This window comes from Ochotona curzoniae, unplaced genomic scaffold (assembly GCF_017591425.1).
Source record: "Ochotona curzoniae isolate NIBS_2020 unplaced genomic scaffold, NIBS_Ocur_1.0 scaffold_2476, whole genome shotgun sequence".
NCBI lineage: Eukaryota > Metazoa > Chordata > Mammalia > Lagomorpha > Ochotonidae > Ochotona > Ochotona curzoniae.
The window spans coordinates 16,015,739-16,034,882 of NW_024467095.1; the positions used below are offsets into that span (position 1 = coordinate 16,015,739).

General features: G+C 49.5%; 2 protein-coding genes across 2 annotated transcripts in view; one reads left to right on the top strand and one right to left on the bottom strand.

Moving 5' to 3' along the window:
* The window catches only part of PARP12 (poly(ADP-ribose) polymerase family member 12), a 41,287-nt gene extending 35,197 nt beyond the window's left edge, over positions 1 to 6,090 (top strand). Inside the window, exons 9-12 of the mRNA XM_041001945.1 lie at positions 1,561 to 1,636; positions 2,650 to 2,780; positions 3,536 to 3,687; positions 4,964 to 6,090. Coding sequence (XP_040857879.1) covers positions 1,561 to 1,636; positions 2,650 to 2,780; positions 3,536 to 3,687; positions 4,964 to 5,286 — 682 coding nt within the window. The 3' untranslated portion in view covers positions 5,287 to 6,090. The remainder of the gene's footprint in view (positions 1 to 1,560; positions 1,637 to 2,649; positions 2,781 to 3,535; positions 3,688 to 4,963) is intronic.
* Positions 6,091 to 8,888: 2,798 nt separating this feature from the next.
* Positions 8,889 to 19,144, bottom strand: part of TBXAS1 (thromboxane A synthase 1) — a 147,368-nt gene continuing 137,112 nt past the window's right edge. Inside the window, exons 10-13 of the mRNA XM_041002369.1 lie at positions 16,198 to 16,289; positions 13,975 to 14,112; positions 12,987 to 13,149; positions 8,889 to 9,143 (exon numbers count right to left, since the gene is read on the bottom strand). Coding sequence (XP_040858303.1) covers positions 9,069 to 9,143; positions 12,987 to 13,149; positions 13,975 to 14,112; positions 16,198 to 16,289 — 468 coding nt within the window. The 3' untranslated portion in view covers positions 8,889 to 9,068. The remainder of the gene's footprint in view (positions 9,144 to 12,986; positions 13,150 to 13,974; positions 14,113 to 16,197; positions 16,290 to 19,144) is intronic.

A 19,144-nucleotide genomic window follows, 5' to 3' on the forward strand; every position in this document is an offset into this window, starting at 1 on the left:
GTTTAAAAGCATGAAGGGAATGATTTGGAATTATAGTTCCACAGCCCTTATTCCTAGACCTTTGGGCCTTACGTCTTTCGGTTCTGAGTGATAGTGTGCTAATGAGACTCCCTGTAATTTGACATGCTGCTATATCTTGAGCCTAGGAGTGTAAATACAAAGCACAAGTGACCTTTTACCCATTCACATAAATACTTCCTGCAAAAGAATTTTTTTCTTTTTTAAAAAAATTTATTTATTTGAAAGGCAGAGCAACAGAAATCTATCTTCTGGTTCACTTCCCAGTAAACTAGCACTAAGGACCAGGCCAGGTAGAAGCCAAGAGCAAGACATTCTGTCCGGGTCTTCCACGTGAGTAACAGGCACCCAAGTACTTGGTTCATCATCCATTGCTTCCCAGGCACATGAGCAGGACAATGAACTGGAAGTGGAGTAGCCGGGACTTGAGCTGGTGCTCTGAGGTGGGATGCTGGTGTTCTAAGTAGCAGTCTACCCAGTGCTAGCCCCCAATTTTATGTTTCTTTTTTTTTCTTTTTAAAATATATTTATTTGAGGGCCCAGGATAGTCTAGTGGCTAAAGCCCTTGCCTTGTAAGTGCCGGGATCCCATATGGGTGCCGGTTCTAATCTAGAATGCTCCACTTTCCATCTAGATTACTGCTTGTGACCTGTGCCTTGTGGAAAGCAAAGGAGGACAGCCTTTGGGACTCTGCACCTGTGTGTGAGACCTGGAAGAAACTGCTGGCTTTGGATAGACTCCACTCTGGCCATTATGGTCACTTGGGGAGTGAACCAGTGGACAGAAGATCTTTCTCTCTATGTCTCCTTCTCTCTGTGTATCTGCCTTTCCAATAAAAATAAATTATATATATATATGTATACATACATATTTATATATATGCTCGAAAATTAGAGAGAAAGACATCTTCTATTCCGTGGCTCACTTACCAAATGGCAGGAGCAGCTGGGACTGGAACAGGCTGAAACCAGGAGCTAGGAACTTCATTTGGGACTTCCACCTTGGTGGCAGAGACCCAAGTAGTTGGGTTGTCTTTTCCCTTTCCAGACACGTTAGCAGGAAGCTGAATGGAAACTACAGTAGCTGAACTGAAACCAGTGCTGCCATGAGATGCTGGGGTTATGATCAGTTGCTTAACATTCTCTGTGCTACAACACTAGCCAACATTTTGTGTTTTTCTTAGAAATATATGGCCTTTATATCTCATTGAGGTGATTTTGTTTTTGTTTGTCTTTAAAGCTCTCTGAATTTCAAACTGGGTAGATTTATGGCCCTGTATGCGCAGCTCTAACAACTTGCACTCTCCCTTCTACATAATAATTGGGACACAAATACATTTTTCATGATTGATTATTTAGGATTCAGTCACATATTCAAAGATTAAGTGCTTTTGCATTGCAGATATTAGATTTATGTGCTTCTTGTCCTATCTCTGTCAAGTTCGATGGGCTCAGATGGTCATGTTGGTTAGTAGACCACCTACAATAGATTTGCTTATGTCTAAGAATAAAATGTTGAAATGGTTTTGTTTACATCTTGTAGCCATGTCACGTTGCAAGGCCCAAAGAATATCCCAGACTACTGGGACTCCTCATCTCTGCCGGACCTAGGCTTTAAGGTATGGGATTTCTGCTGCCTACGGCTGGAAAGGAAGGGGTTCTGTAGAGGCAGCTGAGCGTGGATCCACAGCTGCTGCTGCTTCTACCACTGGAAAGGCCAGGTGGCTGTGGCTCACAGTGGCAAGAAGACAGAGCCACAGGAGTATGTGGCCCCCATCACTCTCTCTCAAGTCTTGAGTGCTTTAACTCAGGAAATGGCTGTGACTCTGAGAGGAAAGAATATGTGTTATGGATGGAGGAGAATGAGCTGTGAAATTTGCGTGAAAAGGCAGAAATATGGAGCTTAAGATTGGGTTTAGCCTATGAATTTCAGTATTACAGAGCAAATGAAAGGACCGAGAGCAGGGGAGGATTTGAATATGATGAGAGACATTGGGGGCAGGGGAGATTCCTGTTGGTAGGCACCAATACTGGAGACAGAGAATGGACAGTTAATTCTAGTTCATTTGGGGCCTGCCCTCAGTGGGAGTTGTGCTGACCACTGCAGAGGTCTCAGCCAATGTCCTACTCAATGGCTGGTCTGCATGGGGTGCTCCAAATGAAATTGAATGGCTGTGCTCCTCCCAAGCACTGGGCAAGCAGGTGTTTACAATCTGATCCTTGACTTGGGCCAACTTACTCATTGGGTTTGGTTGTAGTACCTGCAGTTACCTCAGAGCAGGTAGAGGATGCTAAGCACTGGAGAAGGTCAGACACACTTAGCCACACCAACTCTGGTCTCACAGACCTGTTGTCGACCCTGTGCCTTTAGCCTGTGATATAAAAGAACAGAGCAGAGATAGCTCAGGGACACCTTTGGGTTGATTTTTCAATGAAGAAGAGGGAAATGATTACAACTTGCAAATATTCTGTGCCTGGAGAGATTACATGTAGAAGATGTCATCACAGCTCTGGGGAGTTCATCTGAATTTTCCTGCTTCTGTAGTTGTAACACTTACTGTCAGTGTTGGGAAGGGATTGATCTGTTGTCTGCACTTTGATGATGACATATTGAATGTAATACTCCTTGCAGAAGATCACTCTCCATTCTTCCTCCGAGGAGTATCAGAAGGTCTGGACCCTCTTCAACCGTACACTGCCTTCCTACTTTATTCAGAAGATTGAGCGCATCCAGAACCTAGCCCTCTGGGAAGTTTATCAGTGGTATGTGGGGCTCACTTTTGCTAGGCCAGTAGCAATGTCACCTAACCCCACCAGCTGTGTAGGAAACATGCCACAGAGCTCCAGGAAATCAGACAGTAGCACTGCTTTTCCCCACCCTGCTGCATGCCTAGAGCTATGTGTTTGCTCATTCTGCTGAGGGCTGCGGGGTAGCATATCCTATTGCAAAGAGGGAGCCTGAGCTTCCTATTGAGAGCTTGGTTCCGCTCCTGTCTTGATCATAGTAAATCCTGCACTTATGCTGTCCAGTGTGCCCTCTGAGGACTGCTGGGGTAGGACAGGACAGTTTGCTCACTTTTTTTTCTTGTGCCTCAGAGACCTCCTTTTGGGACATGAGGCCCAGCATGTATTGTCACTTCTCCATATGAAATAGAAATGCATAGCAGGTCTCCGTGATAGGCCGGGGCACACTGACTTATCTCCACCTGGGCTGGGGTGACGCCCTTGGCACTGTGATGAAATCAGGATCAGCACAGAGGGGATAGATGGACCCTGCTGATCAGCAGCCTCCCACATTTCCTCCTCTTCCCAGCTTTCCTAGCTCAGCTCACTCAGGAACAGGGCAGAGGAGGAGTTGTCCCCACTTTGCAAGTGCTGGGCTTTTGCAGTCTCAGGAGCCCCCATAGGTCTTTGAGTCAGCTAGACTATATTTGATGACCTCTGCTGTTTGCACACAACTCGTGTTCTTTTGGTTTTTTTGTTTTTGTTTTTTTGTTGTTGTTCTTTCGTAATTCTAGGCAAAAAATGCAGATGCAGAAGCAAAATGGAGGGAAGGCTGTGGATGAGAGACAGCTATTCCATGGGACCAGCCACAACTTCGTGGACGCCATCTGCCAGCAGAACTTTGACTGGCGGATCTGTGGCCTTCATGGCACTTCCTATGGCAAGGGTAAGGCAGGGGCAACCTCTAGCAGCAGCAGCTGTGTTGCCTCCCCCGGGCCCAGGAAATCATCTTAGAGCAGACTGATGGAGGGCATGAGGGAGCCACTCAGGTCATGAGCAGCAGCAGCCTGGGCCACCTTGTGGACATCTTGGTCCTCTGGGGTGAGGAGTGCCCTGGACCCCTGTGGGCACCCTGAGGCAGTACTGTTGTAGTTGCTCCATCTGTGGACTGGACCTGAGGCATGGGCAAGATGGTTCAGCCCAGCTGCAATATTGTGGACCAGAGGCCCTGAAAAGTGATCACAGGTTGGGAGAGAAGAGGAGACACCTGCCCAAGCATGAAGTCCCAGGGCTGTACCTTTGTGATTTGCTTAAACTACAAACCTGAAAACCCCAGGCACAGCCACGAAGCCTCTCAGCTCTCGTCAGAGTTAATGTGTGTGTAGGAATGCGTCTTAGTTTTTTTAAAACTTTAATAGGAAATAATTCTAAACTCTCAGGAAAGCTGCAAGAATAACTTGTATCTATGTGTATATGTAAATATCGTTTCTTAATTTTCTTAAATGTTACCTAGATTCATCAGATATAACATTTTGTCACATTGGTTTTATCATCTTTTTTTCTGAACTATTTGCAAAGACATGGGCTATATCATACTCCTCATCCTTTAGCTCTAAGAACCTATACCCACAGTATAGTGACTGAACTCAGCAAATTTAATAATCTGTGGTCCATACTCTGATTCTGTTATCCATCACTTAGTTCTAGTCCAACAAGACGATGACCACGGGATCTAATGAACAAGAGCCAGGGAAGGGTGTGAGTCAGTGTGGAAAGGCAGCTTGCAACATAGGGCTGCCCTTGACAAGCTTTGTGCCTTTGCACATTGGGCTGCTTCTCTCTACAGGGGCTGCACAGTGGCATCATGTGCACTTTACACACAAACCCCATGAGTCTAGGTGGAGCTGAAGAAACAGGTTCAGGGGGTTCAGTCACAATATGACTAGAGACATGTGGGTTTGAATGATGGATTTGGAACTTAGGTTTTCTGTCTGCATGAGATACCCCTTTATGAAGGCCAGCCACACCAGAGGCGTGTGAGGTGTGTAAGAGTGAAGGAAGCGGGGAAGAGGGAGGATGGAGAGGTGGTGACAGAAGAGCAGAGGCCTCTACCATTGCCAGCTGTCAGGACGCTGTCCACCAGCAGGCTGGGCTGCCAGCTCCAGGCTCCTCTGCTGCACCTGTCCTCTAGCGCTCAATGGAGCTTTTGTGTGTCATTTCAGGGAGCTACTTTGCCCGAGACGCTGCGTACTCTCATCACTACAGCAAATCCAACTCTCAGACCCACTGCATGTTCCTGGCCAGGGTGCTGGTGGGTGACTTCATCAGGGGCAATGCAGCCTACGTCCGCCCCCCAGTGAAGGAAGGCCAGAGCAACACCTTCTATGACAGCTGTGTGAACAGCATGTCTGACCCAACCATCTTTGTGGTTTTTGAGAAGCACCAGGTCTACCCTGAGTACCTCATTCAGTATACCACCTCCGGGAGGCCTGCGTCTGGAGCCTCCATCCTAGTCACCCTGGGCTCCCTGTTTGGGAACCAATAGTGAGAACTCCTTGGGCCACTGTGCGGCTTTTCATGCTGCTTGACCTTGAAGGAGCTGTTCGGGAGTTCATTTTTCAGAAACAAAAAAAAAAAAGCTTTTAATGAACTGTTTAATATGGACTTCTCAGTGAAGTCAAATTCTTAATCTTTTGCTGGTAAGGGTTTTCACTTTTAAGTCACTTTTCGGCTCACTAGTGGACTCCCTAGTAGTGATTGTGGGGGAGCTCATTTTTGCCTTTTTAATAATGTGTTAGAGTTGCATTTTTACCCTTTTTTACTTTGCTGCATAACAGTACTAGACGCAGAATTTCATATACTATTTTATGGATTTCTTTTAATTATTAAGAGATTCTGCTGATAGCACTTCTGTTTTTCAGGGTCTTGTGGTCTCTTTTACCTATGTCAGAATGACACAGTAGCTTCTGGTAGAAGAGACCCGGGGTGGCCAAGGGCAGCATCCTCCCGCTGCTTGTGGCTCTGGCACTAATCCAAGCAGCTCTGAGGAGCTCCTCTTGGAACCTGGAGTCACTTGGCTTGTGTCATATTGTCATCAAGTCCCTGCTGGTTTCTCCTTGTCCTGGTGGGGGTCAGCTCTCCCTTAGAGTAAGCACGTCCGTCCTGGCAGGGGGTGTGCCAGGTGGTCGGGAGGAGTGCCCCACCAGAACCCTCGACCCTCAGTTGCCCATACCATTACCCCTAAATCCCTCTAAGTATGGGTTTTATGTCCCTGTGAGGGTGAATACCTGTGCTGCAAATGTCACATAAGGGTTTCTAAATAATAAAAAAAATATATTTATCTGAACTAGATGAAGAGTGTGGCTTTTTCTTTATTGTCTGTTGAGCATACGCTAGGGACCAGGTACTTTATCAGACCTTTATAATGGCGCCAATCCCATCATGAAGGCTTCACCTTCATGACCTAATCACTTGCTAAGGCTAGTACCTCCTACGACCATCGTGTTGAATTTCAACATATGAATTTTAGGGGAACATAAGTATTCAGACACAGTGTCACAGCCCTTAGTTGGGATGTGTATGGGTTTGTCATGGAGCTGATGAAACAATGTTCAGAGGTCCCCACTTGCTGTCCTTCCAAGGCCCTTGGAAGGAGCCTGGCAATATGGTGACATGATATGTCATATATATTCATATATACACGAGGGCTTATTTTAGAGCAAAAAAAAAAGGTTTTTTTGAAATCAGTGTGTAGTTTTATCATATAATACATTTTCCATGAACTTTTTGAAGATCTCATATTTTCATTTTTCCCTGGATCTCAGCCATGTCCATTTGGCAGAGAAGTTACCACTTTCCTAACGAAGTTTGGCCTGAAATTTTCAGATCCAAGGCTGTGTTTTTCCGTCTTAGGGGTGATCTGAAACTTTATGTAAGTGAGTGTTACTCATCAGGCCACAGGCAAATTGAACAAAATGATCAGAAAAATGAAGACTTAACAATACAACCTCACCCACCAGCAGGACCAGCCTTGTAACTGCACAGGTTGTAACTTAGTTCTCCCAGCTTTCCCCTTGTGAATCCTGAATGTTCATTCAATGTGTTTTGATGATCACTGTTCCTGATATTTAGAGCTGGGAAGGAGGCGAAGAGGTGTTTGAAGAGCCACCAAGTTAGATTCTTGTCAAAGTCTTAAGTGTCAAGTGGTTTTTAACCATCTGACTGCTGGGAGCTGGGGAGCAATGAGAAACAGGAGCAGCTCAACTGGTAGTGTGAGTGGGAAGAGTGACCAGAAACTGCAGCAAAGTAAAGGTGAAGACCGAAGACAACACCACTGTGGTCGGTGAGAATTGAGAAGGAGCAAGTTGGAAAGAGCAGCTCCTTGGGTTGGCAGTGCCAGCATGATGGGATCCCCGTGGTCAGGGTGCCTGGTGGGTGCAGGACAAGGGGGCTGTTGTGTTGATAGGTTATCAGAATGGCCGAGGGTGTTTGGTGCAGAGAATAGAGGAGGCTCCAAGGCAGGGACACACGTGTAGTCAGTCGGCCAGGCTGTGTGAGGAACCAGGCTGTGTACAGTGAGAAGATTTTGTGGCGGATCTAACCAGAGCCTCCTGCCCTGTCCTTCCTCGTGTTGGTTGGTGATGGGCATGAGTTGTAGGCTTTAAGTAGCGCTAGGAATTGAGGTGTTTAGCAGAAGGGCCCAGCAGTTCTTGCACGGTAGAAGGCCTCCAGGGTATTTTTGAGGATTGGGACCACATGGATGGGCAAGGGAAAGGAAGCCAGGTGGAGTGACAGGGCTCAGTATATAGAGCCAGAGGTCACCAGCGGGAGGTGGTGAAGGCTCAGATCATGGGGCTCTGTGCTCCCAGCAGAGAATTGAGTGTTACTTGCATCTATGCAGGCGTAAGTTAAGGAGGCTCGGGCCCTAGGAACATTTGGTTTGCTCCAGTGGATTGAGCCTCTGGCCAGCCATGGGAGAGGGGCTGGGTAACAGAAGGACAGGTAGTGGCAGCCAGGATGGTGGGGGAGGAGTGTGTGACAGGCTCTCAGACTTCTGAAAAGACAGACGAATAGTGACAGACACTGAGTATTGCGGTGCTCTCCTCTCTGGGGGCTAGGGAGTGAGAAGGGACACGTTCCAGGGCAGGCTTTGAGAGAAGTGTTGGGGTACCCTGGGAACATTCCCAGCCATTCTGGCAGCTCTCCTAAAATGGTCATTTTCTGCAGTTGGCTGATCAGCAAGTGAGGTTCACAGAAAGGGATCACAGATTCCTTCTAAGATTAGCAGATGCTTAATGCTACACAGATGTCTAATAAAGGAGGGACCTTTAATCTCAGCCTTCCTGTTTTATAGATGAGGTAACCGAGGCATAGCAGCCATGATCACTTAGATGCTATTGGCATTTCTGAGATTTTATGTGCAAATGCTTTGTTGAATGTGACTTTCTTAGTAATGGGACAGTTTTATTAAAAGTCACCTCTGCATTTCTCAACCTTAGTGAAAAATTAAGGAAAGATAGAGGGTCCAATATGAGTGCAGGTTTGAGGTCCAGCTGTTCCACTTTGATTCAGCTCCCTGCTCATATGTCTGAAAAGCAGAAGAGGATGGCCCAGGTCCTTGTTCCATAAACCCATGTGGGAGACCCAGAAGAAGCTCCTCCTGGCTCCTGAATTCAGTTATAGCCCAGCCCTGGCTGCTGGGACCATTTGAGAAGTGAACCAGCAAATGGAAAATTCTTTATTTCTCTCACTCTCTCCCCTTCTCTGTAAATCTGCCTTTCAAACACATTTTTAAAAAATATTAATGTTCTTTTTAAAATACATTCAACCTGTGCCATTTTTCTGTCTTTGGCACTTACTGTGAAGTTAGCAGGACCCTATCTGGGAAAATCAAAGCATCCTAAAGTTTTAGAGGCACTTTTGAGGTTCACCTTCTGATGAAAGTCATTCAAGAGAAGAAGCTGAAAAGCTACTGCCTGGTGTTAGGGCAAGCTGTCTTGTGTGCTCTGCTGTCCTCTGCACTCTAGATTTCCTCCACCTTAGGCCAGGCCTTCCCCATGTTCTGTCATTTTGTCAAAACTACGTTTTCACTTTTTTTCAACAACTCTCCATCTAGAAAGTTAGGATTTTAAACCCTAGAGGTCAATATCAAGTGTAACAAATGTTTATTAAGTATTTAGTAAATGTTCCATAAATACTCTTTTATACTTGAATGTTAGGCACCCTTCAAACATCTGAATCCACACCAAGATTTTCTTTGTACTTGTGGTGCCCTCGTCACACTGGCTTGTGGGTTTCAACACAGGACGGCTCCCAGCAGCCTCTGTGTCAGCGGGACACCGTCCTGATGTACACACCATTTTTTGGACTTAAGGCAGATTTGGATTCTAGCTGCAGCGGGACCTGAAACAAAAGAAATTAAAATAGTTGTCAGGTTAATCATATCTACGGGAAAGCTTCCACAGAACTGAGCCTGTCCCAGGGCTTGTGGGCGCCTTGGCAACAAAGTGTGGGCAAAGGCCAGTGAGGCAAGAAACCTCACCTGGATCAGCATTCCTTAAAATGCCAAACAGGGCTGTCCCCTCATGGAGCAGCACTGGGCCCCGGCAACATGGTGTTAATAACGTCAGTAGTCCATTAGGCCTGCTTCCTTTCACAGGAAGAGTCTAGCTAAGAGACAAGAGTGCCTCTCTTTGCCAATAGACAGGTCGGAGAGTTAAGGAACTCTTCCAAGGTCACAAACTGGAAGGTGAAATCTTTGAGCTGGGCGCGAGTGTTGTGACATTGAGAGTTAAGTCCCCGCTTGGGATGCGGGTCTTCCATGTTGGAGTGCCTGGGTTGAGTTTTGTCTGTCCCTGCTTCAGACCAGCTTTCTGTGAGTATGCAGGAGGTAGCAGGCAACAGCTCAAGCACGGAGTCACTGCCACCCATGTGGGGGACCCAGGTGAGATTTATGATTCCTGGTTTTGGCTGTTGCAGGCATTATAGAGAGAGAACCATTGTATGCAAGATTATCTATCCTTGTCACCTTGCTTTCCAACTATTAAAAAGAATAAATCTTTAAAAATAAACCCTTCCCACTGGGCCACATGAGAGCTATGTCAGGACATGGACTAGGTGTGGCTGGGCTGTAACACCCAACAGTAAGAACTGAATTGAGTATGGGCCAGTTGGGCAAGGCTACTGTTCCTGCCAGGACAGGAGGTGAACTAAGCTAGGACCAAGGGCCCACTGGTGTACATGGGATCTGCCGCTGAGAGGAGACCCAATAGAAGAGCTTGGGGAACTCCTTTGTCAGGACACAGTCCCTACAGGTGAGCACAAGAACCAAAGCAAGGCGCAGCCCAGAGCAGACCAGCTTACAGTACCTGTCGGTGTTGCTCAGGTCTGGGGGTGGGCCAGGCTGGGCCAGTTCATAACACCCACTGGAAGAGCTGAAAACCAGGATGGGATGCGAGATGGATTGGATCTGGCCACATCACCAGCCAGTTCACATTAGGACTGGGACTGAGGGCTGACTACACAGGGTTGGGTAGCAGCTCCAACCAGCACAAGCTGGAATGGGGACAGATCGGGCCAAGCCAGGCTACAGCACTTCCTGGCAAATGCTAAGGTGACACAGGCCATACCAGACACAGCACCCACCAGCACACGCAAGACTGGAATGGCGGGTTGAGCCTCGTGGGGGAGTAGTGAGGACCACTCATGCTAACGAGCATGAGAGCTGGAACTGAAGGCAGACCAGGCTGGGCAGGGCTACAACACCTATTGGCCTACATGTGAACCAGGTTAGGGAGAGAGCCAGGCTGGGGTAGCCAATTGTAGCCATTGGTACATGAGTGAGCCAGAATAAGGGCAGGTGGGTTGGGCTTTGCTGTAGCATCAGCTGGCGAGTGCTGGGACTGGTGGCTAGTCCTGTCAAGCTAGACCGCAAAATCACCTGGAGAGTGAGATCCGAGATGGAAAGTGGATGCAGTGGAGGGGTTGTGGGCTACAACTCCCACTGGTGAGCATGAGAACCAGGACTGGGAGTGGGTCTGGCTGGACAGGCAGTGGTACCTGCTGGCATGGGTGTGTGCTGGAGGGTGGAATTGGTTGGGTTGAGTTAGGCTTTGATGCCCAATGATGTATACAAGATCTTGATGGAATGTGAGACAGACCAGACCAGACCATTGCACATGCTGGCAGGCACAGGAACCAGAGCTGGGGGTTACTGGGGATTGCTCTGACTGGTCTGCAGCTCTCCCTGTGGTACATGAGGACTGAGCATATGTTGGGTAGGACAAGGCTGGGCTGCAGCACCCATTAGTTTGCTGAGGATGGAGGGCAGAACAAACTGATCAACTACTTCGGTGAAACTTGACAGCAAATTTCTGGGCCAGTGGAGACTCAGAGGTGGACTATGTCAGCCAATCGACCTTGGAAAGATTTCCTCATCTGTGTGGCAGTGATATCATGAAGAGAACCCTAAGAAAATGCTCCACAGTGGGGAACTTGGGATGACAATGGATAGCAGTTCCCCGATCCCCAGCTAATGCAGCAGTTGGGGGTCTGGGTGTGGTTTCTCCTCTACCCTCTGTATGGGAAAAAGAAGAGAATCTGTAAACAAGGGTTTCTCCCTCTATCCCCTGATCTTTGACCCTTCTCACCCTGATCAACTATGTAAATATCCTCAAAAATAATTTTTTAAACCACAAAATAAAAACAAACCCTAGTAGCATTAGTTAAACAAACAAACAAACAAAAACCAACTCAACTGCTCTATCCACTCTGTCCTAGCAGCCAGTCCACAGCCCAGCAGACGTGTCTAAGGGAACAGTTCCATGCCACTCCCCACTCGTGTGTGCTGTGGTCTGACTTTGCTGGCATTTGGGATCTTCCCTGCGTCCCTCCCCAAAGGCAGGGAGAGTGATGGAGAGTGGGCTTCACTGGAGCCTGAATGGAAGCGGTGACTGCTGGCTGATGTGACTGCATGCAGCAAAGAAGACCGCTTCCGAGCCTTTGAGGGTTCAGGGGCTACTGTAGACATCTTAGATAGCCTGCACCAGTGCTTGAATTAAATTGTAATTAAATAATCTTGTGAAGTCAGTGCATTGTATTAGCATTGGTCTGTACAACTCCAAACACCATGTGAGTTAAAAAAGAGCGGTAAGTATAGAACTGGCCAAGAACAGGAGAGCCTCCTGAAGGAATTAGAAATCTTGGGCTAGCCTAGCGGCTAAAGTCTTCCCTTTGAATGTGCCAGGATCCATATGGGCTCTGATTCTGATCCTGGCAGCCCAGCTTCCCATCCAGCTCCCTGCTTGTGGCCTGGGAAAGCAGTTGAGGATGGCTCAAAGCAGTTGGGACCCTGCACCCCCATATGAGAGACCCAGAAGAGGGTCTGGGCTCCTGGCTTCGGGTCAGCACAATTCCAAGCATTGCAGCCACTCAGAGTGAATCATCGGGCAGAAGATCTTCCCCTGTCTCCTCCTCCCTGTGTATCTGACTTCCTAATTAAAAAAAAAAAAAATCTTAAAAAACAAAACAAAAAACAAAAGTCTTAGGTCTTCATGGCTGTGAAGGATTTGGCCAGGAGATGGAGGGAAGGTCAGGCCTGTCCTTAATTCAGGATGAGCTCTCTGGTCCAGCAAGCCCTGGCCTTCAGTTATCCTTAAGCTGGGGAGAGTGAGGCATAAGGAGAGTCTCAGGATATTGTGTTGGCTGCTGTACTCTGTGTCAAGGTCAAGTTTCAGGAGGGAGTCCTTTCCCCTGAACTTCAGAGGTGCTGGGGCCCCCTCTTTCATCTCTGGCGTGGCAATTTCCTCTCCCTAACCCTGACCTCAGACCTTTGGGAAATCTTCCTTTGCAGTCACCACATTCTTCCTCCGGAACCAGCAGTCTGGCCACTTCTCTGTTGTTTGAAGGTCCCACCCATCCCCCAGTCACTGTCGAGCACTGTGTCCTTATCTGTCCCCTCATGCCTCCTGTCCAGGTGGCAGGACCAGTATGATCCCAGCCATGGAGGAGCATGCTGAAGATGTTGGGAGCAGCCAACAAGGGGCAGAGAGGGAGGGCTTGGGAACAGCAGGTGTCACTTTGCTCCTGGGGAGGGGATGGCATGGAGAAGAAGGGAGGAAGGCAAACAGAAGCCAAGGGGGAGGTGGAGAAACTGGCTCAAGTCCACATGACCCAGCACGGCTGGCCCAGCTCTGGCACACAGAACAAGGGCAGCTGCCCCCTCGACCCCGATCCTTGGAATCTCACCTCAGTCTCAGGACAGGCTTCGAATCGGAACTTGTGCAGGACTTGGAGAAGCGTCAGCTTGACCTCCAGCAGCCCCAGCCGCACGCCGAGGCAGCTCCGGGGACCAGCCCCAAAGGGCAGGTAGGTGTAGGGCCGTCGCTGCTTTCGGGCCTCAGCTGTGAACCTAAAGGTCCAAGTAAAGTCAGAGCTGGCTGGGAGCTGCTGCCCCCTCCATCTAAAGGCTTCCATCTGGCAACCTCTTGCCCTGAGATTCTCCAAGTAGCAAGGTGATCTCCCAACTCTGTCAGCAGAATCCTGCTTCCTCCTGGACTGTACTGGAGGCTCTGGGTGTGGTGCCCACGGACTCCTGAGCTCCATGGGGCTCTGTCCTGCCAGTATACCCTGCTGTGACCATGCCAGCAGCTGCCACGCCTGCCTACATTTGCTTTGGTGGCCTGAGCGCTGGAACCATGACCGTGGGAGGCCAGCCCTGACCTTCCACCTTTCAAAGGAAGAGACATCAGAATGACGCTGATAAGGAGCAGGATGTGGAGGCCTGCTGAGACGCTGCAGTCGCAAAGGCTATCAATGAAATTAGGGCTGGATCAAGTCCCCGCCAGTGGGAGGAGAGGATCCAGACAGACTCATGAATCTAGGCTCACAAGGAAATGGAGCTGATGCTACTGGCTTGGCATAGCTGCCAAGTTGATTTTTAAGAAAATAAATCACATTTTGTTATTTTCCAGTCCATATCCAAAAATACAAATCCTGTATCCTGTGGCTAGACTTGGAAAAATGGAAGGCCATTATTTGAAATTGCCATAGTCCTTGTGTGCATTGCTGCCAAAATGCTGTCAGGATTCAGTTTTTACAAAATAGCTCCATTATGTCCTTTGGAAATGAGGCCCTGCTAATGTCTGCACTGCCACCTCTGGGGAGGACCATGTTCAGTCTATACTGAAACTGTCCGATGTGCTCACATCCCTCAAGGTGGCAGGGCAGGGCTCACCTTTCAGGGTCGAAGGTCTCCGGGTTTGGCCAGTGCTCTGGGTCGTAGTGGAGGACGCCCACAGCGGTTTCCAGCACTGAACCCGCGGGGATGTGTTGGCCCAGCACCTTGCAGTCCTGTGCTGCCTCCCGTGTGAACCTGTGGGGAGATGCAGATGATGCTGAATGGGGCAAGGTGGAGAGGCTGGGGGCATGCTGGAGCCCCATGAGGGCTGGGCTGGGGCTGCCCAGAGAGTGTGGAAAAAGGCTGGGTGGCAGGAATTCTAGTGCCTTCATACCACCAAAGGTTCTTACTGTGGACCCCCATCACTCAAGAAATGGTGAGTCTCCACTCCTTGCAGTCTGAAAGCCAGCACAGTTCTTGCCACTTTCTGGACTTGGTAGTCTCCACAGAGTAGTAAGCCTACCTGTTGCAAAATAACTCAACCCCTACGAGTAAGAAGTGAACCCATCTGTGTCACCGTGACTTCCTGTGTGCTCCAGAGAATTCTTCCCTGGGCAGATAAGACTGGAAACCAATGAATCACTTTGTCGTCTGCTTCAGGAAATGAATGCAAACAGCTTTCCTATGGGACAGGAGGCTGCTCACTTGAGCAAGTGGTTTGCTCACTAGACATGTTCTGCTTAGCCAAAACCCCCTTCCAAGCCTGCCTGGTTTCATGGGGGTCACTAAACCCTTTAAACAGTCTGTGTTTTATTTTGAACTTCATTTGAACGTGCCACTGTCCATGGTTGCCATGGAAGAAAGCTGGCTGTAAATCAGGAAGGGAAAAGAAACAAACAAACAAAAAAAAGTGAGGTGGTGGGGTGGTATGACAGTCTGCTTGAAGTTGCCCAGAGAATTCGGTCAGGGCTATAGATTCAGTCTTACTGCTGGTTATCAGGAGCTAGAGACGCTCTAGTTGCTGGCTTGCCCTTTAGCAAGAGCCATGCAATGCCACCCTTGCAATTTTCTCTATTTGCTTCTGAACCTAGCATGTTGGATACTCTCTGTAGTCACACTCTATGTATTATTTCTGGTTTGAAATATCCCTTTGGGATATCTTCAAATCATCCACATTTGTCATTAAACATAAGGTCTCTGTGGTGTATTACATTCTAAAAGCGTGAAGTGAGTATACAGGACACAGTGAGATGCTTCACGCTGCTTGCTGCTTCTCTTTCTCGAACTAGAGCCTGGGGACCTGGGTTGAGATGTCCTTCTCCGTAATGTGCGCACCTTGTGGTATTTGAAAGAAGCAGGAGACTGGACTCTGAAGAACTTCTGGGTCATTGTGATAGGTACACATCAATGACAAGTCACGAGGTGGTGGAAGTGTGTCCAGCAATATGTCAGGAAGTACAGTTCCAGCTGAAAGAGCTGGGAGGAGCGGCAGGGAGGAGCGGCAGGGAGGAGCGGCTGGGAGGAGCAGCAGGGAGGAGCGGCTGGGAGGAGTGGCAGGGAGGAGAGGCAGGGAGGAGAGGCAGGGAGGAGCGGCTGGGAGGAGAGGCAGGGAGGAGCGGCTGGGAGGAGTGGCAGGGAGGAGTGGCAGGGAGGCAGGGAGGAGAGGCAGGGAGGAGAGGCAGGGAGGAGTGGCAGGGAGGAGAGGCAGGGAGGAGCGGCAGGGAGGAGCGGCAGGGAGGAGCGGCAGGGAGGAGTGGCAGGGAGGCAGGGAGGAGAGGCAGGGAGGAGCGGCTGAGGGAATGGCAGGGAGGAGTGGCAGGGAGGAGAGGCAGGGAGGAGCGGCTGGGAGGAGCGGCTGGGAGGAGCAGCAGGTGTGGCATGCTGAGTCACACTTCCTCAAGTGGGGAGTGTGGTGTTGGAGCTCCAAGGAGGTAACAGGTGGGGGTTGTTGGGCCTGGGGGTGGGGTGTCACATCCAGTCCCTGAATGGTCCCTTGTTAAGTGTCAGTTGCCGAGCTGTTTTACATGCAGCTGAATTCCCAGTGTTAGCACAGAATAGATGCTCAATAAACAGGTGCTAAAGGGATGAAGGAATGAACAGGGCAAGGGGCAATGGCCAAAGTCCTGGAAAGCTACAAGGTGGAAGAGGCTGGCTTGGACTGGGGAGGCCAGCGTTCCTCTGGAAAAGCAGTCAGCCTGTGGGAAGGCAGGCCAGGCATCTGAGCCATTTGATGCAAAACTCAGGACCACTGAACTGGGGATCACCCCCTCACACACACACCCTGCCAGACAGCCGTTCAGCAGAGTCTCAGGGCTGTGGGGCAGTGGGCAGCAGACACACCTGAAAGCTGGTGGGTACATCCGCAGTGTCTCTGCAATCACCATGTCCAGATAGGGCAGGTCCTCCTGGAGGTGGCAGTACTCCATGGCTGCCTAACAGAAGGGTTATGAGAAAAAGGAAGGCGGTGTTAGCAAAGTCTTCCTTGCAACTGTTCATCCTTTCCATGAACTGCCAAGCTCCAACCTCAGCAAACATGGAAGTGACAATCCCACAAGGTGACAAGGTGCCACCCAGCTTGCATCACTTGGTTCTTGCCATGTTCTCCTGTGCTTAAATGTCAAGTGCTTACACAGCCCTGAAGACAAGCAGGCCTGCCCTGGACTTGGGGGCCTTAGAGGGCAAGCGAGAGTAGTTGTAAAACTCCTGTTGGCAGCTACAGAGGCAGGCCTTTGCTGAGCTCTGAGGGCGTGGGGCGTGGCATCTCCAGCATCAGTATTGGCTATTAACCCATCTGCTACATGAGAAAACTTTGGCTCCCAGGGGTTGGCAATCGAGGCATCATAAAGTTGAAAAACAATCAGCAAATAGAAAACAAAAACAACCCTGCAGTGTCTATGAAGGAAGAATAGTAACAAAATACAGAGCTACTACAAGGTCATGTTCTCCTGTGTCCTGGATGCTCTGGCCAGGCTGGCCTCTCCCACCCTGTCTCGCTGGGCTCATGGGTACCCACTGAGCCCAGGCACAGGGAGGACTGGGCTGGGGCACACACATGCACTTTGTTGTGGTTCATGGTCACACGCACGGTACAAAAGGTATATGGTGGAACTGGCCAGAGGCTGTGTGTGTTGATGGCACAAGCCTGCCTGTCTAGGGTGTGGGTATTGCATGTGTCCCAGCACAGTCACAGTTTACTGTGAATAGGTATGTGTGTGGGGAGGTGGGGAGGGCATGCCTGCAGGAACGAGAGACCCCAGGTCATCTTGCCTGGACCCTACTAATGAATTTGTGGGCATATTGGCTCAGTTGACTAATCCTCCACTTCCAAGCACCAGCATTCCATATGGGCTCCGGTTCACATCCCAGCTGTTCCATTTCCCATCCAGCTCCCTGCCTGTAACAGTGGAGGATGGCCCGATGCCTGGGGTCTCTGCATCCATGTGGGAGACCCAGAAGAAGCTCCTGGTTTCAGATCAGCTCAGCTCTGACCGTTGAAGGTCATTTGGGGAGTGAATCAGTAGATGGAATCCCCCCCCCAATTTCTCTTTTGTTAATCTGCCTTGCCGATAAAAATGAATAAATGCAAAAAAAAAAAAAAGACGTTATGTGCCCAAGATTTGTTAACAAAAAAAAAAACTTTTGGAAAGAGTTTGCATTATCAGATTCAAGTCTGTGTGCACTCCCTCCCTGGGTGGCCTTGTTGCTGTGGGTCCACAGTTTGGGCTAAGGATCTTCTTTAGGTGTCTCCTCTGGGTGGCTTCCAGTACACAGGACGCAAGCCCCACCTTTCCCAGGGCTCCAGCTGCCAAGTCCTCCTTATAAAGCCTGACACCCACCCTAGCGCCCCCAGCCCCACCCCAGGAGGAGCGGACGGACGGAGTATGCCTGCAGGAAGGGAGCAGCATCTTCTGGGGAGAAGCATCTTCTGGGTCTTAGACTCATCAAGCCCAGGGATTTCAATCCAAGTCGCCAGGGAAGTTCCAGACCAATCTTCCCTTCTCGACCTTCTCTTGCCAGTGGTCATGCCCACTTGTTGCCAGCAGAGGGCAGCAAGCGTATGGTAAACGAGGCCTCCGCAGTTGCCAAGGAAGACTCAAGAAATCACCGCTTCCGACTCCTCACATTGGAGGGGAAAAAAGCAAAACAAGCCTGCCAAGCCTGCGAGCGCAGCGTCTCACACGCAGACTGATCCTACATGTCGTCACGCACTCAACAGTCCCGCGATGAACACCTTGTGTGTGTGTCAGGTGCAGGGCTGGGTATCCGGGTCGGAAGACACGGTGAAGCCTGGGTCCTCCAGGGAGCTGTGAGGTTGGATGTGGAACGGGCGTCTGAGGACCCGAGTTCGCGGGCACGGCAGGTGCACACTGAGTCCGTGCATGCCACGCAGCACCTGTGGGCTAGGCACACCAGTACCGCTGCAAAACGCACTACAGCCCTGATGGAGTTCCGCGGCTTGTAAGGCCGCCAGCTGAGAAGGTGATGATGGGAGCACAGCCCGGGGGTGGGAAGGGAAGAGGGGGTGTCGGGGAAGCCGCCCAGAAGACAAATCTACGCTGAGATCTTTATAAGGACTAGTACTAAACCCAGGAAAAGCTCGTTTGCATGCTGGTTCAAACAAACTCACAGGTAAAAACAAAACAAAACAAAACAAAACAAAACAAAAAAAAAACAAAAAAAAAAACCCCAAGAAACAAACAAACAAAAAACCCTCATGGTTCAGACCTTGGATTTGAACTCAGTTGGACATTTGGCACTCCTACGGAATTCTGCTCATTCTGTTTTTGATGTGGTGCTGGTGCGGTGGCCATGTGTTACGCAGGAGTCCCAGGGTAGGCATTCCACACCGCAGTGTGTGGCTCCACCTTCCCATCCGGATTCTTGCTAATGCATACCCGGGGAGACAGCCCACAGCAGCTTCAGTGCTTGGGCAGCAGTCACCCGTATGCAGACCTAGATGGAATTCCTGGCTGTTGGCTTCATCCGGGCCAGGCCCTGCCAGTTGGGGGCATTAGGGGAGTAAATCAGAGGATGGAAGATCTCCCGTCTCCATCCTCCCCTGCCTTTCTTATGAAATATATATACTACCTTTTCTTTTCAAAGAAAGAGGTCTCCTTTTTCAGACATGTTAGAGAGGACATGACATGATGTCTGGGATTTCATTTAGGTTTGGCAGTGAGGAAATGGTGGAGAAATCATGGGCACTCGAGTGGCCGCAGGCTGAAACTTGCTGAGGCTGCAGCGGTCGCTCAACTCCCCTCCCAATGGTATAACTTTCCACAAATTC